The sequence below is a fragment of the Triticum urartu genome, chromosome 6, assembly GCF_003073215.2.
Source record: "Triticum urartu cultivar G1812 chromosome 6, Tu2.1, whole genome shotgun sequence".
Taxonomy (NCBI): domain Eukaryota; kingdom Viridiplantae; phylum Streptophyta; class Magnoliopsida; order Poales; family Poaceae; genus Triticum; species Triticum urartu.
The window spans coordinates 278,751,576-278,775,414 of NC_053027.1; the positions used below are offsets into that span (position 1 = coordinate 278,751,576).

At 47.4% G+C, this 23,839-nt stretch overlaps 1 protein-coding gene across 9 annotated transcripts; it reads right to left on the bottom strand.

Moving 5' to 3' along the window:
* Positions 1–343: 343 nt before the first annotated feature.
* Positions 344–17,571, bottom strand: LOC125513218. 9 transcript variants are annotated; one of them, XR_007285750.1, is made up of 8 exons: positions 16,777–17,571; positions 16,488–16,553; positions 8,898–9,211; positions 5,276–8,724; positions 3,268–4,826; positions 1,750–1,842; positions 1,174–1,650; positions 344–810 (listed from the first exon to the last, which is right to left on the bottom strand). XR_007285750.1 is itself a non-coding variant. In XM_048678259.1 (8 exons), exons 5-8 carry the CDS (start codon positions 3,286–3,288, stop codon positions 556–558), a joined length of 846 nt encoding a protein of 281 aa, XP_048534216.1. In that variant the 5' UTR covers positions 3,289–4,826; positions 5,276–5,337; positions 6,148–6,270; positions 6,357–8,724; positions 8,898–9,191; the 3' UTR covers positions 344–555. The 9 variants fall into 9 exon arrangements, 7 of the variants coding, with proteins under 7 accessions (XP_048534216.1, XP_048534217.1, XP_048534214.1 ...); XM_048678259.1 differs by lacking the exons at positions 16,488–16,553; positions 16,777–17,571 and having other exon boundaries at positions 5,276–5,337; positions 6,148–6,270; positions 6,357–8,724; positions 8,898–9,191; XM_048678260.1 differs by lacking the exons at positions 16,488–16,553; positions 16,777–17,571 and having other exon boundaries at positions 5,276–6,634; positions 8,593–8,724; positions 8,898–9,191.
* Positions 17,572–23,839: the final 6,268 nt, after the last annotated feature.

Genomic DNA, 23,839 nt, shown 5'->3' on the forward strand with positions numbered 1-23,839 from the left:
AAACAAAGGTCTCCCACCCCCCAGTAATCATTTTAGAAAAAGACATGCAATAGCCAAAATAGATCGCGACAGGCTTAAAAAAATCTATAAATGTTTCATCGTCCACATTCTCCATTCGTTTGCGTGTAAGGAGCGTGTTCCTCGACACGACAATTAAAAACACATAAGCTGGTTGGATTGCATGGAAAAAAAATTGACATGTATAGAGGAAGTCTGCTGTCTTTGAAACGAATACAATAGCACACATTTTGACATTTAAAAAATAGCATGTGCACATAAATTAAAAAGTATATGAATGTTTACTGAAAAATCAATAAAAAAAACTTAGGTGAACACTTGAATATAATGTAGAAAAAGGGGTTCCCATCATATATTATTCAAGCCGCATTGTTTGGTGGACACATAAGAAACGCAAAACTACACTGACAGGTTCAACATGGCATAAAAATGAAAAAAGGTTCGTCATACAGACTTCGACACAGAAATATATAGAATACCCAACAGATGAGTATTATAGACGCAGCTCTGCTTGTCATCAGTTGCTGTGCCTGGTGCCTAGCCAAGCTTCTTCAAGATAACCAGGACATGGACATCATCCCTCTCGCTGCTCTTGAAGCCAATAAGAACAGCTGTGTTGACTTTGAGTCCTCTGCTAGCTGCGAAGTTTTTCCACTTCTTGCTGCCAAACACAATGCGGCCATCATCAGTAGTTTTGTATGAGATTTTTTTGAATCTCCGACCATCCACAGAAATACCAACAACCCCCTGTTCTTCAAACGGCGTGGCAGCAGCAACTTTCTTGGGTATTTTCTGTCAAAAAAACACAAACAGACATGAAAAAATGTGAGTGTTTATATCAAAACAATCAAACTTTCTTTGGTCTTTGAATACTTTAAAAAAGGGGTAAAAAACACAATTCAGATTTTTTTTGCTTGAAAAAAAGAGCATACTGGAAAAAAAACTGAGCACGAATACATGTTCAAAACATGCTTGCAGATACTAAAAACTAATATATATGCATTGTGTGTTCACATATATATGCCTGTAGCATACATATATTACCCCCCGCCCCTTCTCTTTCAAGGAATCATATTTGCATTGTGTGTTCACATATATATGCCTGTAGCATACACATACAAAAAAAAGAAAAAACGAAGACAAAGAGATACATACCATCATGCCCAAGCGAATGTCAGTCCTTGTCACGCGGTGAACAAAAGCAAACCCGATGAAACCATCACTGAGAGGCAGCAGCCCTTGTAGCTGAGCATCCTCTGTCTCATTAAGCAAAAGCCCCCTAGTGCGAACAATGCCTTCACCATCATCGCTTGAAGCTTCTCCATCCTCATTACCTGAATCTGAATCTTCAATGGGATCACCCTCTTCCATAGGCTGTTCATCTTCAGAGCCGTTGCCCACCTGGAACCACAAAATAGATGCCGTAGGTGAAGGTTCATCCAGGTGGAACACCACCATCTGACCCTTGCCCAGATTGTTGTCTTCATAGAACTTCCTCCAACCTCTCCCATACATAGCGCTCTTTATGCGACCCTTGTAACACTTTACAGTGTATGCCCGTTGGTTTGACACAAACGTCACCTTCTCTCCTGTCACATTGTTGAAATGGGCCCTTTCATTGCAAGGCACAACCTGATTTGAACAAAAAAACAAAAAAGTTAGGAGTGATGTCACGACAAAAAGTTGTGAGTATTGTGATGACATTAGTACAAAAAGTTAGGAGTTGGTTACCCCTGCATTCTTGAACTCCTCCCATGCAACCATGCTGAAACCGCTTCCCTTGCTCTCATACTTGCAATGGTTGAAACAAACTCCACAAACCCCCTGTACACATCAAAAAAGGAAGCAAAAAAAAATTAGAATGGATAACTCACTAAAAAAAACACTTTACAGTGTCATTCTTTCACCTCAGAAAACATATATATATTTCGCAATGTATTCATGCAGCTTAATGATTGCGAAAAAAGCCCAAACACCATGCTTACCCGATGGTACAACCAAAACAAAAGTACTTATGCTGTAAAAAGACTAGTAGTTTCAGTTTCAGGAAAGAGAAAGAAACGAAAGTGTTGCTGTACATGTGGTTACTATTACACTCTTCTGAAAAAAAAGGAATTACAAACAAAAAGTAGTTTCGAATAGCTTCACACAGGGTCCGTTCAGGTTCCTGAAGCAGAAAAGAACCAGACTAACTGAACCTAACTGAACTTAAAACACATAAAAACAGTATGATCTGCCACTCTCCAGCACCTTACAACTGCATGAAAAACACACAAAAACACCTCCAATCTATTGGCTGCTTGAACAATAAGGACACAAGAAAAATAACTAAAAAAATCCTAGAGTCGATTATAGAGTTGAAGGTATTAAACTTCGCTTGATCCACACAAACAACTACCCTAATCTCTTCAGATATGAGGTATATCACCAACAAGAACTTTGGCACTATGATCTGCCACACCGACATTGCCGATCGACGTGCGTGAGCGAGAGACACTAATTTTTTTTCTCGAATATGCACGAGTGTGCGTATCATTCATTAAGCGAGAGACACTATTGTGCATTCAACATGCAAGAAAAACATAAAAAAATAAACTATGGACGCAATTCTCTGCTTCAAACTACTAATCAGATATTTAATACAAAAAAGAAAAAGAACGGTACCTCATCTTGCGGGGGGATTATGGACATACAAAAATCCTATCTACTCTACTGGATACATGGGCACAGTAATACATTCCTACATTGCAGCAGACATGCACTTAGCTTGGGCGAGGACCTCATGTTGCTGACTCACAACAAGCCCCTGGACTAAAATCTATTTTCAGACTAAGAAGCTAACAAAAAAAGTGAAATTAAAAAGACTAAAAAGTGAGGTTAACTTGGCGTTAGGTCTGCACCACCTAACAAAAAAGGCCTAGCAGCCGCTTACTCTGGCCGCCCCCTTTGAGACACTACAAAAATACAACTTGAACTTGTTCGTACAAACTACCACCTCCAAAAATCAATCCTCCAATCCGTTGATTGCTTGAACAAGTAAGGATACAAAAAAATGCCTATAAATCCTGGAGTCCATCGTAGACTTGAATCTACTAATCTACACTCGATCCCCTACAGATCTACGGTGTAGCATCAGCAAAAACGAAGACAGAAAGAAGGACCCCAATCCCCTACAGATCTACGGTGTAGCATCAGCAAAAACAAAGACAAGAAAGAAGGATGGGGAAGAAAAATTAGGGGGGAACTCACTGCATCAGCAGCGCCGGCCATTCCCCTCTCTCGTCTTCTGGTTCGTCTTCTGATTTGATATTGGGGAATGGAGAGAGACGATGTGGATTGAGCTGTGACTGCCCGTTCACCTCTTCTTAATCACCATGGGGGCGGCCGCTTCCACTTCTCAAAAAACAAAACAGCAAAAAAAAAAGCCGCACAGAAAAACAGCCCAGCCCACTACAAAAGCGAAACGCTCGCGCGGGATCGCGGTTCCACAAAGAAGAAAAGGAAAATGGGCCGGTCCACGCCTTACACAGGCCGAAACAAGGGACAAACCAGCCTCAGCGCAAATCTACACGCTCAGCATCGGACGGCTGAGCAGTCGACTGAGACTTCGCCAAGTCTCAGTCGACTGATTTTTAGCGGATCCGTTTCTCTAACCATCGTATGCCTGAATAGTCTCCCTCAGAAGGCAAAAAAAAACATGCAAACCGAGCAACAAAAAACAGCAGATATCAATTTTTAATCATGCTGGGAGAGAGGGGGGAAGGATGAATCAAGAGTCTTGATGCAGACTTTGTCGACCATGGCTTGTGGAAGAAGGTGACCTATCCCCAAGGGGGCGGACACCCCCGTACAGGGTTGCCGTAGTGTGTCCTTGTTGGTGTCGCAGCCCGCCAAGGTGCGCGTGTCATAATATGTGTCACATGATGGTGTGGTGCAGCGAAGCTGAAACTAATTGGCAGCATTCGGCGTGCAAAAAGAGTCGTGCCCTGGACACCGTAGGAACTGCAGCCACCGCCAGCATCACTCCGCCCCCAAACCGCCTTCCCTTACTCCATCTCACTACAATTGAGCTCGACTTCTTGCTCATTGCTTACTGGATGGGAAACTGAAAATGGAAGAACATTAATAGCATATTTGTAGTAATAGATCAAGTCTTGTTGGAGTAATGCAGGACTAATCGTTAGCTCTATGCATGATTCATACATGTTATCACGGAATGAAATGCCTCACTCTATGCATCTAACTATATAGCTAGCTCGTCCTTCTTTACATGTGTGATTCAACTGGATCCATGGGTTCCTATATCATTCATATGATGTCTTTGATGGTAAGAGAAATCATATGTACATTACTCACCGATGTCACAAAGTGTACATACGTAGACGGCAACAAGTGAATAGAAGCTCGCTCACTCCCATTCAACTCTTAAAATCAATGATGATCAACATACCAAGAAATCATCATGATGGTCCATGTTAGCTTGTTTTACTGTTCCCATATAGTCAGCGTGAATGGGGCTTGTTCAAAGAACAAAAAAGCTAATACTTGATAGAGGGATAATTCACACTTTCAAACTTTTTCAGGGAAAAGGCTATGGGCCGAAACGAACATCAAGTTTGACATGCTACCGAATTAAACAGGGCTAACAAGTTCAATAAGTTCACTTCCCAACCTTTCGAGGAATCTCGGATTTACACACAAAATGTACACCATTTGTTTATCACACAAATCAGGAGGCACCAGCAATCATATATTATTACTCAACAAGTTAACTGTAATCTTTTTATTGTACTTGAAAGACATGTGCCCTGCAAAATAAAAAAGAAAGAAAGAAATGAGAGTGGAAGTGTAGATACAGGCTTGCATCAGAAGAAAATATATGATAACAATGAGTCAAACAATACATGGTAGTCGTAGAAGAAAATAAGACTAATGGCAAAAACTCATATATTATAAGATATAATGCAGACTAATAATACTTTTGGCCTTGCTGCATAATTGTGCAGCAAACTGATATGCATTCGTAATTCCATTTAGATTTTAGTTTAACCTACTAAAATTCGTGATGTATCCAAATGTTAAGTTATGGCACTCAAATGCATTCCGTACATAAAGTCCAGCAAACCCTAAAATCAAAGTTTCAGTGAAGAACTAATCATTTTTAGCCCAACATTATTTAGAGCTTCATTTGTATTGGATACAATACATGTTCCTGGCCATAGGTCTTGAAAGTTTTTCTGTTCGTCAAAGTACTCACCTAGTTTGGAGCTCACTTCTTGGCACTAATCATTCAGAACTGTATACGAAATAGCAACACACCTGATGAATGCAACACCAAGGCTTACATTAGGAAGAGAAATCAACAATGGGAGTTCTAACTAAACTGACGAACCAAATGATCTTGCATGCTGCCTGCAGATCTACACATAACAGGGAAATGAACTATGAGTTCAGGAAATATGGAGCAAAAAAGGCCGCACAACCTTATACTTAAACGGAATAGGACACATATACCGCTGTTCTGACAGCAGCTCCAATCCGCAAGTAGAACATCAAAGAGCAGACAAAGAATTAAAGGAGAAAGGAAGAAGATCAAACCCTGTGTAATCGAACGGAAGATGACATGGATCCCCGCGAGCCTATTTTGGGAGCTTCAGCTACTGAACTTTTCTGGACAACACGCTTGGTTTCAAATTTTTTAGGGTATGTAACTCGTACTGTTGCATGGGTGAAACTTTAATTTTACTTGGGAGCTTTTTTCATTATAAACCATCTTATTCTGAAGCAAACGATTCCTCAGGTCTCCAAGGATTGAGGAAGCTCATGTATGTGGACTTCAGTAACAGCAATGTGCAAGTGAGCGATGTCCCAGTATCTGTCAGCAAATTGGTTTCTCTAGAAGTCTAAATCTCAAGGGAAACAACATGGGTGGGGCTCTTTAGAATATAGGTACTGAAACAAACAAATTTAACATTCCCATTCATTTGGTGCAATTAAATTTTTAGTTGTTTTTAAGGCATGCATACATGACAGGTTTCAAAAATCACCGTAAGCTGCGTTGATGCATTTGAGACGCAATCGATTGAGCCGTAGCCTCCCACCAATTTTACTTGCACTTACATTACTTACTTGGATTTTTCAGACAACCTCTTTGGAGATTCAATCAATTGAGTGGTAGCACTTGAAGAACGGGTGCTCAGATGCAGCCATATACTCATATAGTCACCATGGTTGATCAGACGCCAAAACAAACTAACCAGGGTTAGGTTGAAGAAGAGGAGAAAGAAGAAAGATTCTCATTTCGATTTACAGAGCAAATCAAGAACAAAAGAGGTCACCTCGGGATGGATCTTGCGGCAGTGGAGGAGGCCTAGGAGGAGGAAAACACATCACGAGGCCTCTCTCTCCCTTGCGACCTCACCCAGTCCTTCCCGACTCTGGAAGCCAGAGGGTGATGGAGCGGCGACCAGGGGCGCGGGGACAGTGAGGCGGCTGCGGAGATGCAAGAGGCAGAGCAGGTGGAGGCGGGCGGGGTAGCGGGGATGCTGGAGGCGGAGAAGGGACAGCGAAGCGGCGGGGTGTTGGGGGTTGGGGCCGGCGGCGTGCATGTCCAAAGCTGCACACAAGACAACCGGGGCGTTAGAAGCGGCGGCGCGGCGCGGAGCAGCGGGGAAGAGGGAAGGAAACGAATCAGGATTCTCTTCATCAGTTTTTTCTTGGATTTTCGCTAAAAGTTACAGCTACATAAAAAAATAATGATGTTTCACAATTTAATAGTGCCATATGGAAGGAATAGCCACGTGTTCAGAGACCTTCCGTCTTGACTCTTGAGAGAAAAATGAAATAGAAGTGAGAGAATTAGTTACAAACACATAAGAAAACATTAATATATGTTGCATATACAGAACTATGGCTTCGTTTTAGCTTCGGCTGCCTGCTGTTCAGGAAGCCGAATAGAAGTGGCCCACCAATCCATTATTAAGATCAACTTAAGCAAAATTTCAAAAAAAAATCAACTTAAGAAAACATTAACCATCAGATGCCAACATATTTTTAGAGTTCAGTCAGATTATGAGGATTTAGAAGCAAGTCATTCTCTACAAAATTAAAGAAGAAAATCAGGCTCATGCAACATACAGGGTACAATCCTTCATATTCGTTTCTACTTCTCCATCAAAGTACACCGGCTTCATCAGCGCATCAAATAAACATGGACATAAAAAGGTTCAAACCAATAAGGTAACCTACATTTGCTTGTACAGAAATGAGTTCACCAGTTTGCATTATTTCTGTGAATAAAATCAGGAAAATAGAAGTGGTGCTCATGCAGAAGCTGCCATCAGCAGCTCGTTATCAACTCGATCGCGGATCCTCCTTTCCAGCTCAGGCCTGAAGTGCCTGATAAGACCCTGCACAGGCCATGCTGCAGCATCCCTGAGGGCGCAGATCGTGTGGCCTTCAATCTGCTTCGTTGCCTCCTGAAGCATATCGATCACTTCTAGCTTTGCATTGCCCGTACAAAGTCATCGGTCTAAATTAACTACTCTATGTCTTGCTCTTTTGTCTACATATCATCAACACGAAAGCAGATGAGTTTGAAAGTTCACCAGCATGCTCTGCATTGCCACTTGACCACCAGGAAGGAACAATGGATATACTTTTGAAAATGGCAATGCACGTATCAAAACGAAGTGATTCAGATAACGTAAATACCAAGATATAACCGAACAGTATTACATTCAGGGGCAACACAATACATGTGGCAAATAAATATACTATCTCGATTTCACAAATGTTGCATTGGTGTAAAATACTATAGATGCAGGAAGTAAATTCAATCACCATATGTTCACTTTCCCTTTTTATCTCTATCTGCCAACAAACATGTAGAACAATGCATAGATTAAGACTGAGCTTATTATCAGTTGCAGGCTCCAACCTGTATAACCACGAACATGCATAGACTGCAGAAAGCATGCAAAAATACATCATTCAGTACTACTTAACCTGAAATAAATGTAAAATCGAACTCAAAATTCTCAAAAAGGAGAGAAGGGGATGACCTCATCACATAGCCAAAATTGAAGCCATGTGAACTAAACCACCTGTTGCAAGAGTGTGATCCGGGGGTGTTCCTATGCTAAGCCATGGTCACCAGTGGTGTGGATCCGGCGACTATGCAGATACATACACTTTTTTTTTCTGTGATTCGCATAAATGTTAACTAAAACACAATGAGAAAATAATTATGTAGCCACTGAAGCCAATTTCCATGAAGGGGCAATAACTATTTCTTATATCAGTAGCTTTATATGCTATATGCATCTATTTGTACACAGATAGATTTGCCCAAGAAATACATATATATGCATCTACTTTTTTCATAAAGCTACTCATATATGCACCTACACATATTATAACTGTCAAATTGCTGTCCTCGCTTTTCACCATGAAGCACATGTAGTATAGAGAAGAGGTTAGTGCAAAAATTTAAGGGGAAAAGGGCTATCATCTGGAACTGTACACCCTCAAGCAGCCGCTGCTGACCCAAATATGAAAGGGGAACGAAATTACCAGCAGGCCTTGCTTGGCCATGACGCCGGCGTGCAGGAGTAGTGCCCAGGTAAGATGTCGATCTCCCATCAACGGCCCCATGACCTGGACGTGGTTCTTGGTGCTTCGACAGCGCGATGAGGAGCATCATCTCTGTCCAGAAGTACGACAGCAACAAACACTCAGGTCGGCATCGATATCGCGCTGGATCACTTGTCCTGGGAACTCGCGTTGAGATCCTTCAGCAGCCGCTTGCCCCGTCTGTCTGCTGCTCCCGACCGCGACCAAGCCCCGCGAGTAGAGAGAAGAGAGGGATTCGGACTCACCTAGACCAGGGCTTCTTTGTCTCTCTTTAATCTGCCGCCCTTGCTGTCCAGATCCAGCCGCCACCCCCATCTGCCGCCAGTACCGCAAGCCCACGAGAATAACGACGGTGCACAGAAGCAGGAAAGCCGGAGGAGCGGCCGCGAGGCAGGAAAGCCACCGTATCAAGGGTGACGACGCAATAGCGCGTGCTGGAGAAGCCGAGGAGGTCGCCGTCTCGTGGGGGATTTTCTTTGAGAGAGAGATACAGGGGGAATCGCCCCATCGTCAGCACGCCCGCACAGCCACCTACTGCCTAGCAAGTGGGACTGTTTCGCTGAAAAAGAAAAAGCACAAACCGACTTAGAGGCTGATCCCAACGGTCAATGGCGAAATTGACAAATTTGACCTGTGGACGAAATCAAATCACAGAATAAACTGTCCGTGAAACTATTTCACGCGGCTGGTCTTTTTGTGTGACGCCCAACACGAAGGCGCCACATTACACTGTGCAACGCCTCACAGGTAGGTGCTACACGCCTGGCCAGTGTCGCACCTGTATGAACCGAAAATTACTAAGTCAGTGTGCAGCGCCTAGCTTCTAGGCGTTGCACTAGTGGTTGCTTTATTTTGTAGTGCAACCATTAGTGCAACGCCTGAGAGCTAGGCGCCACATTATACAGTGCAGCGCCTAGCTTTTAGGCTCTGCACAATGACTTAGCAATTTTTAGGCAGTCTGGTGTGCAACGCTGGCAGACGTGTAACACCTATCTGTGAGACGTTGCACAGTGTAGTGTGGCGCCTTCATGTCGGGCGTCATACAAAAAGGTCAGCCGCATGAAATAGTTTCACGGGCAGTTCATTCCGTAATTTGATTTCATCCAGAGGTTAAATTTGTCAAATTTGCCACGGTCAATACAGCCCCGATTAACCACAGAGCTCCATTTCTTGGGAGCTTAGTAACTCTAAGGATTCATGAGCGCAACGGGGACAATTGACCTCTTCATTTCCTTTATGAGGAACACGGTTTGGGAAAAAATTATATCACGCAGTTGCATATGAGAACTTCATGGTCGGGAGCAGGTCATCTCGGGAGCCTGGGGTTTCTGCTGGGGAGGGGGGTGAGAGATGCTAGGAGGCGTGAAGTTGCCAGTTCTGAGGGCGGAGGCGACCCGGGAAAACTTGTCAATGCAGTTTGCACTTTTTTATTGTCATACTAATGATGACGAGTCTTGGTAGTATGTTTTCAGGGCTGAGATGCATAACATAAGCATACATGAAAGAGTGTCACCTCTCTTGTGGACAGGGTAGGCCTCAACGGTCCATCCATGATAGGAAATGTAGACGGATGAAACCCCGTTAAAAAAGTAACACAATCCACACAACATGTAACTGCCCAACATCATCACAACGTCACAAAACCAGTGATTGCACAATAACTTGACGAGATGTTACCAATCTTTCTTTTTACGGGACACGAGCAATATTCTATTTCAGCAAACCAGCCAATGCTTTGATCATTTGGCACAACTTGATACAACTCTGAATATAACTCAGCTTCAGAGTGAGCTGCTATGTCCTTTGCCTGCAATTTGTAGAGCAGATAACAGAGATCGTCCGTGCTACCAAAGAAATGAACTGCCAGATCTGTTGAATACTGCCAGGATGCATGTAGGCATTAATTTGTACTACCTCTGTTCTAAAATATAAGAACTAGCCTGCCAAAACGCCTTATATTTTGGAATGGAGGTAGTAGTACAGTAACTATGCAAACATGCTCTTTCTGACCTTCTGTATGGTCAAGGTTAAAGAAAATGCATGATTCATGCACCGGTTTTCTCATTCATAGGATAAAATGGGATCATGTCAACAGAAATGTAAGTAGGATCAGAGAGAGTCATGTAAGGACTGAGACGCAAGTGGGGAATTTTGGATAGGTTCGTCCCCGATTAAGGGATTGAACGAGGAATCTTGCCTGAAGGAGGAGCAAAATATAGCTACAGTACACTACATAAATTAGTTTACCTCCTTTCTCACTACTCATTCAAGCATCGAACAGAATACATATAGCCAGCCTGGCTTACAACGGTGAGGAAGATAAACAGTGACTAGTGAAAGTTCAGAGTAAAACAGTATCAACTGAAGTAAATGCGACTGCAAGTAAAATGGATCACAGCCATTCATCCATCTGGTGCTCGAAGTAGTTCTACTGTCCGATAACTGAATCAGTATCTTCCTTATATGATATAGATACTGGTTCAGTAGGGTCCTGACACATCACCCTTGCAACAGTGAAAAATAAGGATGAAGAGGCGAATTTCAGGTTTCTATCTATACGGCTGGAAAAAAAGCTCGAAGCTCGCGAGCTAAACGAGTAGCTCGTGGCTCGGCTCGAATCGACTCAGACTCGAAGAATAACGAGTCAAACCAAGCTTTAGTTTAAGATCGTTTATAGACCAAGTTAAACGAGCCAATCTCAGGAATACTCGTGTAACTCGTTAGGCTCGGTACAAAAGATCAGCCACTCCCAATACAAAAAAAGATAAGCCACTCAGCACCCTACGTTCCAGGCGCACAACACAAGGCCCAGCTGTTGAAGGCCCAGCTGCCTAGGAGACTCATGCGTTACAAGGAAATTACAATTGTTTAGTGATATATATGTTTAATATATACATAATCATTTTTATCATTTTGGGTCTTATGTTCATATCTTTAACGAGCTTAACAAGCTAAACGAGCCAGCTCGCGAGTTATACGAGTCAAGCCAATCTTGGGTTTAAGCTCGTTATAGTAACGAGTCGAGTCGAGCTAGCTCGTTAACGAAACGAGCTCTAGCGAGTCGAGCCGAGCTGGCTCAACTCGGCTCGAATTCCAGCCCTGCGTTTGGGGTCCCCTGACAAGTTTTCTTCCAAAAAAAGGATGATGGGAAAATAAATAAATCCATTATTTGTGAAAGAAATGCTAATAAAGGCATCCAAGAGTAGAATGCAAGAATCAAAGATACAATTAACTGATTAACTCTGTTGCCCTATGGCTGTGCAGATGGATTGAGTACCTGTACTGCAGAAACACCACACTCAATAAATTCCCCTATGTGCACTACAGATTATATCGTGACTGATATGATTGTTCTAGTCCTCTGTACATGTCTACATGACAAAGATTCACCATCTGAGCTCTAGCAGAAAAAGAAAGCCTTAATGTACCTATCACAACAAAAAATACCCCAGGTCAAATTTGTAAAATAAAACAAAACTGATGCCACAAATAATCCAACTTAATATTCCTCCAGTGAAAATAACTTTCTGTTGATATCTGTACTACTATGAAGACTATAATGAAGGGAATTGGTGGTGGTGGTCCGTTTCATTCTCCTCTCAGGCTCTCCACCCCTCACACGTAGGATTGGCCTTCTCCTCCTTTGATTACATTTCCCTTCCTGCTATAGCCCAAGAGACGATATACTATGGTTGTCCTTAACAGGTCCTCATCCATCGCCTCCCCTCCACAACTCGAATTCAAATAAGACCACCGCGCTGCTCCTTCATCCCAGTTCTGTTTTATTCTTCTTTATTCCGAGCACAAAGACAGAAGACTGCATTACACACTGCAACTAATTTAATTACAACTTCGCTATGCCCAACAGACGTTTTGTGTGACGAATTGTGTGATGAATCCAGAAGTCTGAGGTCAGAGAGGCTTTAAAAAGGATGAAAGGAGGCAAGGCAATGGGCCCTGATTGCATACCCATTGAGGTTTGGAGAGGCCTTGGAGACATAAAGATAGTATGGCTAACTAAGCTTTTCAACCTCATTTTTCGGTCAAACAAGATGCCCGAAGAATGGAGGCGAAGTACATTAGTACCAATCTCCAAGAACAAGAGGGCGTCCAAAGTTTCACTAATTACCGTGAAACTAAGTTCATGAGAGAGAGAGAGAGAGCATCGCTTAAGAAGAATGACAAGCGTGACCAAAAATCAGTTTGGTTTCATGCCTGCGAGGTCGACCGTGGAAGCCACTTTCTTGGTACGATAACTTATAGAGAGATGCATAGAGTAAAAGAAGGACATGCATATGGTGGTCATTAGCTTGGGGCCTACGATAAGATACCACAAAATGTCATGTGGTGGGCCATGAAGAAACACAAACTCCCAACAAAGTACATTACCCTCATCAAGGGCATGTTCAATAATGTTGTGACAAGTGTTCGAACAAGTGATGGCGGCACTAATGACTTCCCAATTAAAATAGGGCTGCACGTGGGTCAGCTTTGAGCCCTTATCTTTTTTGGTTTTGGTGATGGATGAGGTCATAAGTGATATACAAAGAGATATCCCAAGGTGTATGCTCTTTGCGGATGATGTACTAGTATCCCTAGACGGGGGAGGGGGTACATATATGAACATCATATCCAATCTGTTCTGAAACAACCATGTTTAGTTGAACATGCCAGTGTCACCATAACCTTAATAATGTGATGTTTGATGTTTCAAGTTCAACATAAAACATGTTTAGAGTTTCAGATACTTGAAGTATTGACTCTGGTTTTTTAGGACTTATAGGTTCATAGACAAAGCAGTTGAGATACCCAGTAGCTCAGTTAAAACGGGTATATCAGTTGTCTTTAGTTACAATTCATCTTTCCTGGCATTTTTTTCATGAGTTGTGGAGTTATTCAGCACAGTACTTGCTTGCCCTCCACATCTTTGGGTGTTGAAGTGTGTTATTATTTCCATTTGTTAGCTTCTGATTATTCCATTCCATTTTCTCTCTAAAGTTCCATTTTGTGGGTAAGGAAACGTGTATTGACCTGGTCAGGTGCTGTCCAAACATGTATCAATACCTTATAATGTGATTGATATGTCCTATTGCTGTACAAACCTGTTGCTTGTTGCAAAGCATCTCTATGTGGAGTGCTAAACTAACCCAAAAATAACTATCAGGAACAGAACTAAGAGCATCTCCAGCCGTTCGGCCCCCCAGGGCGCCTAAAAAGAGCGGCTTGGGGGCGAACCGGCACTAGATTGGCCCCTGGGGGCGCCCTAGCTTGCAGTCACACCCCCAGGCCCCGGCCCAGGACGCGGCAATTTCGAACTTGGTCGTTCCCACTCAAAAGACACCACAAGTCCGGCGATCACAGGACACAGTTCGGCGATCGGATAAATGTCCGGCGTACAAAAAAAAGAGCGCCACAAGTCTGGACACGTGCGCAACGCACCACTCGGCGGGGTCGGCCTCCGGCGTCGGCGGAGTCGGCGTGCGCGGGCTAGGCGGTGTCGGAGCTGCTTTTGTGCTGGGCGGCGGCGGCGCGGCTTCGGTGCTGCTGGGCGTCGTGGAGGCATCAATAGGCTTGGCGGCGGCGTGGGCGTGGGCGCAGGAGTTGGCGGCGCCGTTGTCGTCGGCTGGTTCAGGATGAGGCCACGCTCCGCCATGTACCACGCCTTGAGCTTCTCGTCGTTGCTCTGGAGCATGTCCGCCCCGCCCATCAGAAAAGCCAGGTCGGTGTTCCTCTTCTTCGCGGCGACATTGGTCCAGAGCAGTTCGAGCTTGACGACGTTGTTCATCATCAACGCCGACCACAGCGCCCCGGTCTTCTCTTCACGCAGGGCGGCCCGGGCCTGTGCGTCGGCGAGGCAGTGTTCGATGGACTCCTGCACTCGCGCGGTTGCCGCGTCGGCGTGTTTCCCCTTCTTGGCCCCTTTGTTGCCGTCCGTCCGCCCTTCTGACTCGCCCGCCGTCGGTGCGTCCGGCTTGTAGGTCTCCTTGGCCTTGTCGAGGGTGCGCCGGACTTCCGCCCACTTCTCGCACTTGTCGATCCGCTTGTAGACGTGGAGGTACTTGAACTCTTGGTCGTTGTTGCCCAGGCGATACAAGGCGAACATGCGCAGCAGCTGTGCCGAGGAACAAACAGTTGGCAGGCGCACACGGCGAAGAGAAGCGGGAGACCGGCGAGCGATACCTGATCCTCAACGTTGGCGCCGCTCTCCGGGCGAGCCGCGGTCTCCTCGACGATCTCATGCCATTTGTTGCACGCCGCCTGGATGAGCCCCCAATGGTTCGCCATTGCCTTCGACCCGCGCTGCATGTAGACGCCTTTAAAGTAGGGGTCGACGAGCTTGCGCTCGTCGAACTCGGCCTTGATGCGCTCCCAATACGTCTCGATGCTCTGGTTCGTGCCAGTGGTCGGGTCGAGGCAGACGACTTTCCACGCTTCGGCGAGGCATTCCTGTTCCTTGGACGTCCACTTGATGCGCGGCTTGCCGGTCCTGGCCGCCCCCTTCTTCTTGCGCCTCCTCGCCGGAACAGTCGCCAGCTCCTCCTGCTCCTCCAGCTCCTCCTCACCGTACTCGAGCTCGCCGTCCATGCCGCCGTTGAGGTCCACCGTGTCGTCCTGGGTAGCGAACCCAGGGGACGCAGCGGCCGCGGCCGAGCCTGCCGCGATGATGTCGTCCATGTCGGCGTCGGTGTCACCGAGGTGCGACGTGGAAGCTTGTGAGAAGGGCAGGGCACCACGGCGGAGAGGGGGCGTCGGGGAGGACGCGTAAGCCAGCGGCCAGTAGTTGTACGGAGGGTACTGCACGCCGGCGAAGGCGGGCGAGGGCGTGCGCTGGGCCGGGTGTCCATGGGGGAAGGTGACGTTGGGGTTGAACCCACCGTGCGCGTCCCCGTCGGAGTAGCCCGACGACGGCGTGCATCCCCATGGTTGCGGCGACGACGAGAAGCCAGCCGGAGAGCCGACGCTTTGCTGGCTCCAAGGCGCGTACTGGGCGTGGCCGCCGGGTGGATTCATCATCCCCACGCGAGCCGCCTCGGCCTCGGCTTGATCTGCCGCGGCCGCAGCCGCACGCGTCGCGTTCTCCCGAGACTTCTTGGCGATGGCCCTATTCCACCGGTCGACAGTGACAGCCTCCCGGCGCTGAACTTCCGCCCTCCAGTCGGCGTTTGGCATGCCCGGTGGCTTGGACGGCGGCGCCCTCGGCTTCCTCTGTTTCGGCTGGGCGACGGTGGCGGTCGCAGTTGTTGCGGCGCGAGGGATCACGTACTTCTTCGGCGGCATGGCGGCCGGCTGGGAGGCGAGCGGGAGGGAGGTTGGCGGGAGGAATGGAGAGAATGAGAGGGAAGTGTGGGGGGGGGGAGCGGGAAGAAACGGCGGGAAGAGGCTCTCGACTCGCCGACAGAGCGGCCCCACGCCCCTTTTCGCTTGCGCCAGCGCCCCTAGGCGCCCCACAGCGCGCCGAGTTCGGCTCGGGTCCGCCGGCGCCAGTTTCGGCCCAAGCCGGCGAAAAACGGGCTATTCGGGGCGTGACTGGGCCGATTTTTTGGCGCCGGCGCGGCAAAAACGCCTGGGGAGGGCCTGTTGGGGGCGTGGCTGGAGATGCTCTAAGGCATATCAGGAACAAACAATTATCGATTTTGCAAATATTCATCCAGTAGAATCTGGATTCTGGACAACATTATGTGAGGAAGGAGGGAGATGGTACTAATAGTCAGCATACGCATTGGATTAAAATTGCATATTCAGTTAACCAACAACAGAGGGCCAAAAGTAAGCAGCACATCTTCAAGGTAACTAACTACAGCAAAGCCACAAAGCATTATACATGTCACATTTACCATATTTGGTCTTCAAGGGGTTCGTTCGTTCCCGCCCCCAAATATATAACAATATAAAAACGAGTCCTGAAAAGAGAGAAACACTTGCATTTAGTACTCAGCATCAGACTTCTTACTGCAGTATTTCAGTTCATAATGCTCTAACAAATTTCGTTTACATAATGCATAAGATCACTAATTTGTGTACCAAAATAACTCCTTCTGCTCTCTTTGCGAAGCCTGTGTGATTCAACCCTAGATATTTTGCAACTTACAAGTTCAAGATAAGAATCAAGGTAAGTTTGCTTACATCAGTCACTCTCGTTGACTTCGCTGCCTGCGCCTGTCCGACGGAGGCCGTCGTGCGCGGTAGCAAGAGATGGGTCGATTGACGCGGCGGTCTTGAAGGAGTTCCTGGCTTCGGCAGCGAGGCCCCTCCTCTCGTAGCACTCGCCAAGCAGGGCATGAGCGCGGGGGTTCTCGGGGCTAAGGCGGACGGCCTCGGTGAGATCCGCGGCGGCCTGGTCGAGGCGGCGGCGGCGGTTAAGCGCTAGCGCGATCTCGGCGCGCTTGGCGAGCGCGTCCCCGCGCTCCCGCGGTTCCAGGGATCGCGCGAGCGGCGGCGCCAGGGCGACGTCGAGGGTGCGCAGCGCCGGGAGGCGGTGACCCTGGAGGTCGAGGGCGAGGGCCTTGAGGATCAGCGGCGCTGCGTCGCGGGGGTCGAGCGCGATGGCGCGGTCGGCCTCGGCGAGGGCCGCGCGGGCGAGCGGGCCCGGGGGCTTCGGAGCAGCGGCTCGCGCGCGGGCGAGGAGCTGGGCACCCAGCGCGAAGTGCCGGCGCGATTGAGCGGCCGAGGAGCCGCCGGCGCCGCGGCGGAGACGATGGGCAACTCGGCGGGGGAGGGAGTGGAGGGCCACGAGCATACCCGCGGCGAGGACGAAGAGGAGGCACTGGACGACGGCCTCCGGCCAGGTAGCGGCGGCGCCAAAGGCCAGGACTGTCATGGCTTGATCTCGGTGTGGTTCAGCTTGGGTCGAGCTCACTCTTGAAACTTAAAAGTTGGAACTTATAATGAACGGAAACACCAAAAATCTTACCTGAGTTTGTTTTAAACTCGCATACACTCATGCATACACTTATTTCTATAAACGCATGCACGCAGGACCACCGCCACCGCCGGCTGTTGGCCTGCTAGTTTCTTCTTGAAACTATGTAGATGATCTTACTAGGGTTCTCCTTTCTTAACTTGCTGTCCCCTAACAAAGAAGGCTAGGGTTTGCTGTCCTTTGGTCGGCTAGAGTTTCTCTTTTGACGTTCGTCGTCGTTTCGACGGTCGCTGCCTGCTAGAGTTTGTTGGTCTTGATGATCCGACGAGGAGGCTTCTCTATAGATTTGTTGTCGCCTAGCAAGAATAGCTAGGGATTGTTGTCCTCTGGCGGTTCCTGTCGCCGAGAGTTTTTTTCTTCGATGTTCCTCGTTGCACTGATTGTCGACGGCAATGAAAGTCCTTACATGGAATTGTTGCAGTATGCTCTCAACGACGGCAGTACGTGAGCTGTTGGATCTTCAAGGGCGGGTGAGAGCAGATGTGATCTTTTTGTCTGAATCTCATCTGAACAAAGTTAAGGTAATTCAGTTGAGGATTAATTTAGGGTTTGATTCCCTTCATGTTATTGAAAGCGATAGTCGCTCTGGTGGCCTCGTTTTGTTTTATAATAATGAGTTGGAAGTGGTTCTGAACTATATGACACGAAATTTTATCAATGTTCTGGTTATGAAGGGGGATAGGTCAGATTGGCGATTAACCGGGTTCTACTGGGAACCAGCTTGGGACCGGTGTCATTTGTCTTGGTGTTATTTTAGGGAGTTTAAGGGAGATGCTACAAGTCTATGGCTAGTAATTGGAGATTTTAACGAAATTCTAATGCCAAGTGAGAAGGAAGGTGGGAATACTTGACCACACAAGCTTTTAGTGATTGTCTATTTGAATGTGGCCTGGACGGAGTTGAGTTTTTGGGAAATCAGTTTAAATGGAGACATGGTGATATCCGGGAGAGACTGGATTGGGCGGTAGGCAACGAGGGATGGTTAACAAAGTTTCCACTGGTGGCAGTTGTTCACGAGCATCATGTGTACTCTGATCATCGGTTATTGTTGTTGAACATTATGATGGATCTCAGTTCAGGAAATCGTACTGCAAAAAGTTTGGGGCCCGCTGGTTATGTGAAGAAACAGTGAACGAAATCATTAATATGACGTGGGAAAAAGAGAGATTAGCTGGTATGTGACCGTCCTTGGTTGATAGGACGAAGGTTGTACATGCAGATTTGCACCAATGGGACAAAGATGTCTTAAAAGGCCCGAAGAAGTGGGTGGGTAAATTGAAAAGGAACTTGAGAAACTTAGACATGGGGTTTTTTCTCCCGATTCCATTGCCACGCAGAAGGAAATTCTTCTTTTGTTGGAGAATATTATGGGACAAGAGGAGATCTTCTTGCTTCAAAGAGGCAGGACGGAATGGTTGTTACATGGCGATAGAAACATGAAGTTTTTCCACAATATGGCCATGACAAGAAGAAATGAAATTGTATAAAGAAGTTGCTCGATGACACGGGAATGTGGCATCAGGGTACGGCTGAAATTAGTGACCATAGTATGCAGTAAGTTTCTAGTTTATTAACAACTGACGTTGATGTTGCTGATCAGAATGTCTTGGCATCGGTTAAAAGAATAGTAACACAGGACATGAATAATGCTTTGCTACCTCCTTATTCGGTCGAAGAGGTCAAGAAAGCATTGTTCGATATTGGCGATCTGAAGGCCCCAGGACCGGATGGCTTACATGCGATATTTTACAAGAGGTTTTGGCCCTTGCTTGGAGAAGATCTTGTTGATGAAGTGTTGAAGGCCGTCAATTCAGGTACAATCCCACTGATTGGAATGACACTACTATAGTTTTGATCCTGAAAGTAAATTCTTTGGAGAAAGTGACTCAGTTCCGACCTATTAGCCTATGCAATGTTGTTTACAAGGTAATACCAAAGATGCTAGCAGCAAGGCTGAAAGTTTTTTTACCAGACATTATTAGCCCAATGTAGAGTGTTTTTTTCCTGGGCGTTTGATCATAGACAATGTCTTGCTAACTTATGAAAGTTTTAATGAGATAAAGAACAAGAGAGATGGCCATAATGGTTGGTGTGCGGTGAAGATGGACATGCACAAGGCATATGACCGAGTTGAAAGGCCGTTTCTGGAAGGTATTCTGCTGAAATTGGGATTTCATGAAGAGTGGGTTAAACTGGTCATGCAATGTGTTAGTACAGTAGAATACCGTGTATGTTTTAACATAGAAGAAACATAAACTTTTAAACCGTCTAGAGACTTGAGACAAGGAGATCCATTGTTGCCTCATTTATTTTTGTTATCTACCGAAGGATTGACTACTTTGCTAAATAAAGCTAAGGAAGAAGGGAAACTTGAGGTAGTGAAGGTGTGCAGGGAAGCACCGACCATCGCTAATCTATTATTTGTAGATGATTCATTAATTCCGATGAAGGCCAGTACTGAGAATGCTGGGTGTGACGCCCGGATAATTAGGCTACAGTAATCCCTCGTTAATAATGCCACATCACCGCAGTTACTGTTGGTAATCCCGCGTTAGTTCAAAGACCAATTCAAATTCAAAATTGAATAAAAGGCAAACATCAAAATTTTCAAACTTTAAAACTAAAATGTTTGGGTTGTTCCCAATGATGCAGAAGTAACTACGGTGGAGGAACCACACTTTTATAAAATGTTTAAATACTCTTAGGTGATTAAAACGGTAGCAGGAATAAATGTTTAAATTGATTTATAATTAATAAAATGTTAAAATATTTCATCTAGGGGTTTAAACTTTGGTAACAGAGGTATAATTAGTAATATTGATTTTGATACAGCTTTTATGTTTTTATAAAACTCAGATAAGATGGGACTACAAATAAAACAGTAAAGAGAAAAATAAATAAAAAGAAAAGACTAAACATGATTAAAACAAAAGCAAAACAAAGTAAAAGGACCCCCCATAGCTGGGCCTCGGCCCAGCAGGCTACTGGGCCGCCAGTCCGGCCCAACCGCGCCCGCTACTACTCCTCGTTGGGCGCTAGAAACCCTAGCCCCTCTCCCCCACTACCCCGACCCCCACTCTTTCTCGCTCGCTCCCCCCCTCCCCCCCCCCCCGATTACTAGATCGGGGCAAACCACCCCCTCCCCCTGTTGCTCCACTCCCTCCTGACTCGTTCCACTCCTCCTCTGGCCTCCTCGATCCGGATCGAATCAGGGGTGTGCGCCGCCGCCGCCCGGAACCCTCGTCGGGGCCGCCCCGCCACCGGCTGTTGTCGGTGCCGCCTCCCCGTCGCTCGTCCTCGCCCCCCTCTTCGCCGAACGCCGTCCACACACGTCGTCGTCAGCACCACGTCGCGGACCACTTCGCCGGAACGCCTCCGTCGCTCGTCCCCGACCTCTTCCCCACCGGACCACGTCGAGCCTCGCCGCCCCGCTCCTCTTCAAACGCCGGTGAGGGCATCGCCCTCCCCCCTTCCCTGCCTCCGCTCCGTGCCCGCCACGTCGTTCCCCATGTAGCTCCCGGCGCGCTCCTCGTTTGTGCCCTCTCCTGGCCGCGCCGAAGCGTGCGCGCGCTGCACCCCGCGCTGTCCGCACCATCGCGCACGCCCCGGCGCCCCTGAATGCGCCCACGGTCGCCCCCCCCCCCCCGCTACCCGTATCCCTTACTCATCCTGCACGCCGCAACCTCGCCCCGCCCGCGTTCGCGCTGCTGCTGCCTCCCTCCTACGCCGGCGCTCTGCTCCTGCGCCGCGCCGGACGACCCGCGCTCAGCCGCTGCTGCTCACCCCAGGCGCCGCCCCACCTCTGCCCCGCTGCTTGAGGCCGCGGCCACCTCTTCCCCTGCACTCGCCCGCGCCGCCCCTGCCCTACAGCCCCGCCATCGCCGTTGTTGCTTCGCCGCGCCGGCCGCCCCTTCTCGCGCCGCCTACTGTCGCCTCCTGCTGGTCGCCGCTCGTCGGTGCTGGCGCCTGCTGCCGTGGCCGGCGCTTCCCCTGCTGTCCTGGGCGCATGTCCGTTCGGGTGCGGCCCCGAACGCCAGCGCCCGTTTGGGCATCGTGTGCATCCGCCGCCCGGCGCCCGCACCCGTTAGCCCATTTGGCCCCCTGGGCCATTGACATGTGGGGCACGCCCCTATTAAACATTTTAAAAAATAAATAAAACTAAAGATATATTAATTAATTAATTAATTAAAAGATTAATTAACTTAATTAATTGTATTTAATTAACCTAATCATTTAACGAAACTAATTAACTTTGTTTAATTAAATTGTTAACAAATAGCCAATGACAGTGGGACCCTCCAGTCAGCTTGACTAAGTCAATTGACTGGTTGACTGATGACATCACGCTGACCTCATGCTGACATCATAATGGCATTTTCTAAATCAAATTAATTCTGTTAATTCTAAAAATGCTTAAAAACTTTAGAAAATCATATAAAATAAACCGTAGCTCAGACGAAAACACTCTGTACATGAAAGTTGCTCAGAACGACGAGACGAACCTGGATACGTAGCCCGTTCGTCCGCCACGCATCCCTAACCTATCGAACTCACAACTTTCCCCCCTCCGGCTCCTCTGCCCGAAAACGCAAAACACCGGGGATATTTTCCTGGATGTTTTCCCCCTTCACCGGTATCATCTCGTACCGCGTTAGGTCACCTCTAGCACCGCGTATTGTCTTGTTATGCTTTGTGATACTTTGATTGCTTTATTATTTATTGTATTCCCCCTTCGTTACTCCTTTCCGGTAGACCCAGAGACTGCCGGCGACCCCAGTTCGACTATGGTGTCAACGACCCCTCTCTCTTGCCAGAGCAACCAGGCAAGCCCCCCCTTGATCACCAGATATCGCCTATTCTTCTCCACTGCTTGCATTAGAGTAGTGTAGCATGTTACTGCTTTCGGTTAATCCTATTCTACTGCATAGCCTGTCATTGTTGCTACAGTTGTTACCCTTACCTGCTATCCTACTACTTAGTATAGGATGCTAGTGTTCCATCAGTGGCCCTACACCCTTGTCCGTCTGCCATGCTATACTACTGGGCAGTGATCACTTCGGGAGGTGATCACGGGCATATGTTATACACTTTATACTGTTACATTACTTATGATATTGTACGGAGATGGGGGCTGAAGGGGCAGGTGGCTCCATCCCGGTAGAGGTGGGCCTGGGTTCCCGACGGCCCCCGACTGCTACTTTGTGGCGAAGCGATAGGGCAGGTTGAGACCACCTAGGAGAGAGGTGGGCCTGGCCCTGGTCGGCGTTCGCGGATACTTAACACGCTTAACGAGATCTTGGTATTTGATCTGAGTCTGGCTAGTGGCCTATACGCACTAACCATCTACGCGGGGACAGTTATGGGCACTCGACATCGTGGTATCAGCCGAAGCCTTCGTGACGTCAGCGACTGAGCGGTGCGCGCCGGGTTGGACCGCGTAACGCAACCTCCTTTGTAATGGAGGTTGCTAGGTCTGCTCACCGGCCGTGTACGCAACGTGCAAGTGTGCAATGGGCCCAGACCCCTGCGCCATAGGATTTAGACCAGCGTGCTGACCTCTCTGTTGTGCCTAGGTAGGGCTATGACGTGTTGATCTTCCGAGGCCGGGCATGACCCAGGAAAGTGTGTCCGGCCAAATGGGATTGAGCGTGTTGGGTTATGTGGTGCACCCCTGCAGGGAAGTTAATCTATTCGAATAGCCATGATCTTCGGTAATAGGATGACTTGGAGTTGTACCTTGACCTTATGACAACTAGAACCGGATACTTAATAAAACACACCCTTCCAAGTGCCATATACAACCGGTGGTCGCTCTCTCACAGGGCGACGAGGGGAGGATCATCGGTTAGGATTATGCTATGCGATGCTACTTGGTGAACTTACCATCTACTCTCTTCTCCCGCTGCAAGATGGAGGTTACCAGAAGCGTAGTCTTCAAAAGGACTTGCTATCCCCCTCTTATTCCGGCATTCTGCAGTTCAGTCCACATATGATACCCTTATTCCTTTTGATACCAATGCATACATATGTAGTGTAGCTCCTTGCTTGTGAGTACTTTGGATGAGTACTCACGGTTGCTTTGCTCCCCCTTTTCCCCCCTTCCTATACTCGGTTGTTGCGACCAGACGATGGAGCCCAGGAGCCAGACGCCACCGTCGACGATGACTACTACTACTCGGGGGGTGCCTACTACTACGTGCAGCCCACTGACGATGACCAGGAGTAGTTTAGGAGGATCCCAGGAAGGAGGCCTGCGCCTCTTTTGAT

Excerpts from the sequence above, each read along its gene's own strand:
- LOC125513218 (XM_048678260.1), bottom strand. The coding sequence starts at position 3,288 with ATGGCCGGCGCTGCTGATGCA. Across the intron at positions 1,843-3,267 it reads TGGCCGGCGCTGCTGATGCA|GGGGTTTGTGGAGTTTGTTT; the intron begins GTGAGTTCCCCC and ends TGATGTGTACAG. Across the intron at positions 811-1,173 it reads ACATTCGCTTGGGCATGATG|AAAATACCCAAGAAAGTTGC; the intron begins GTATGTATCTCT and ends TTTTTTTGACAG.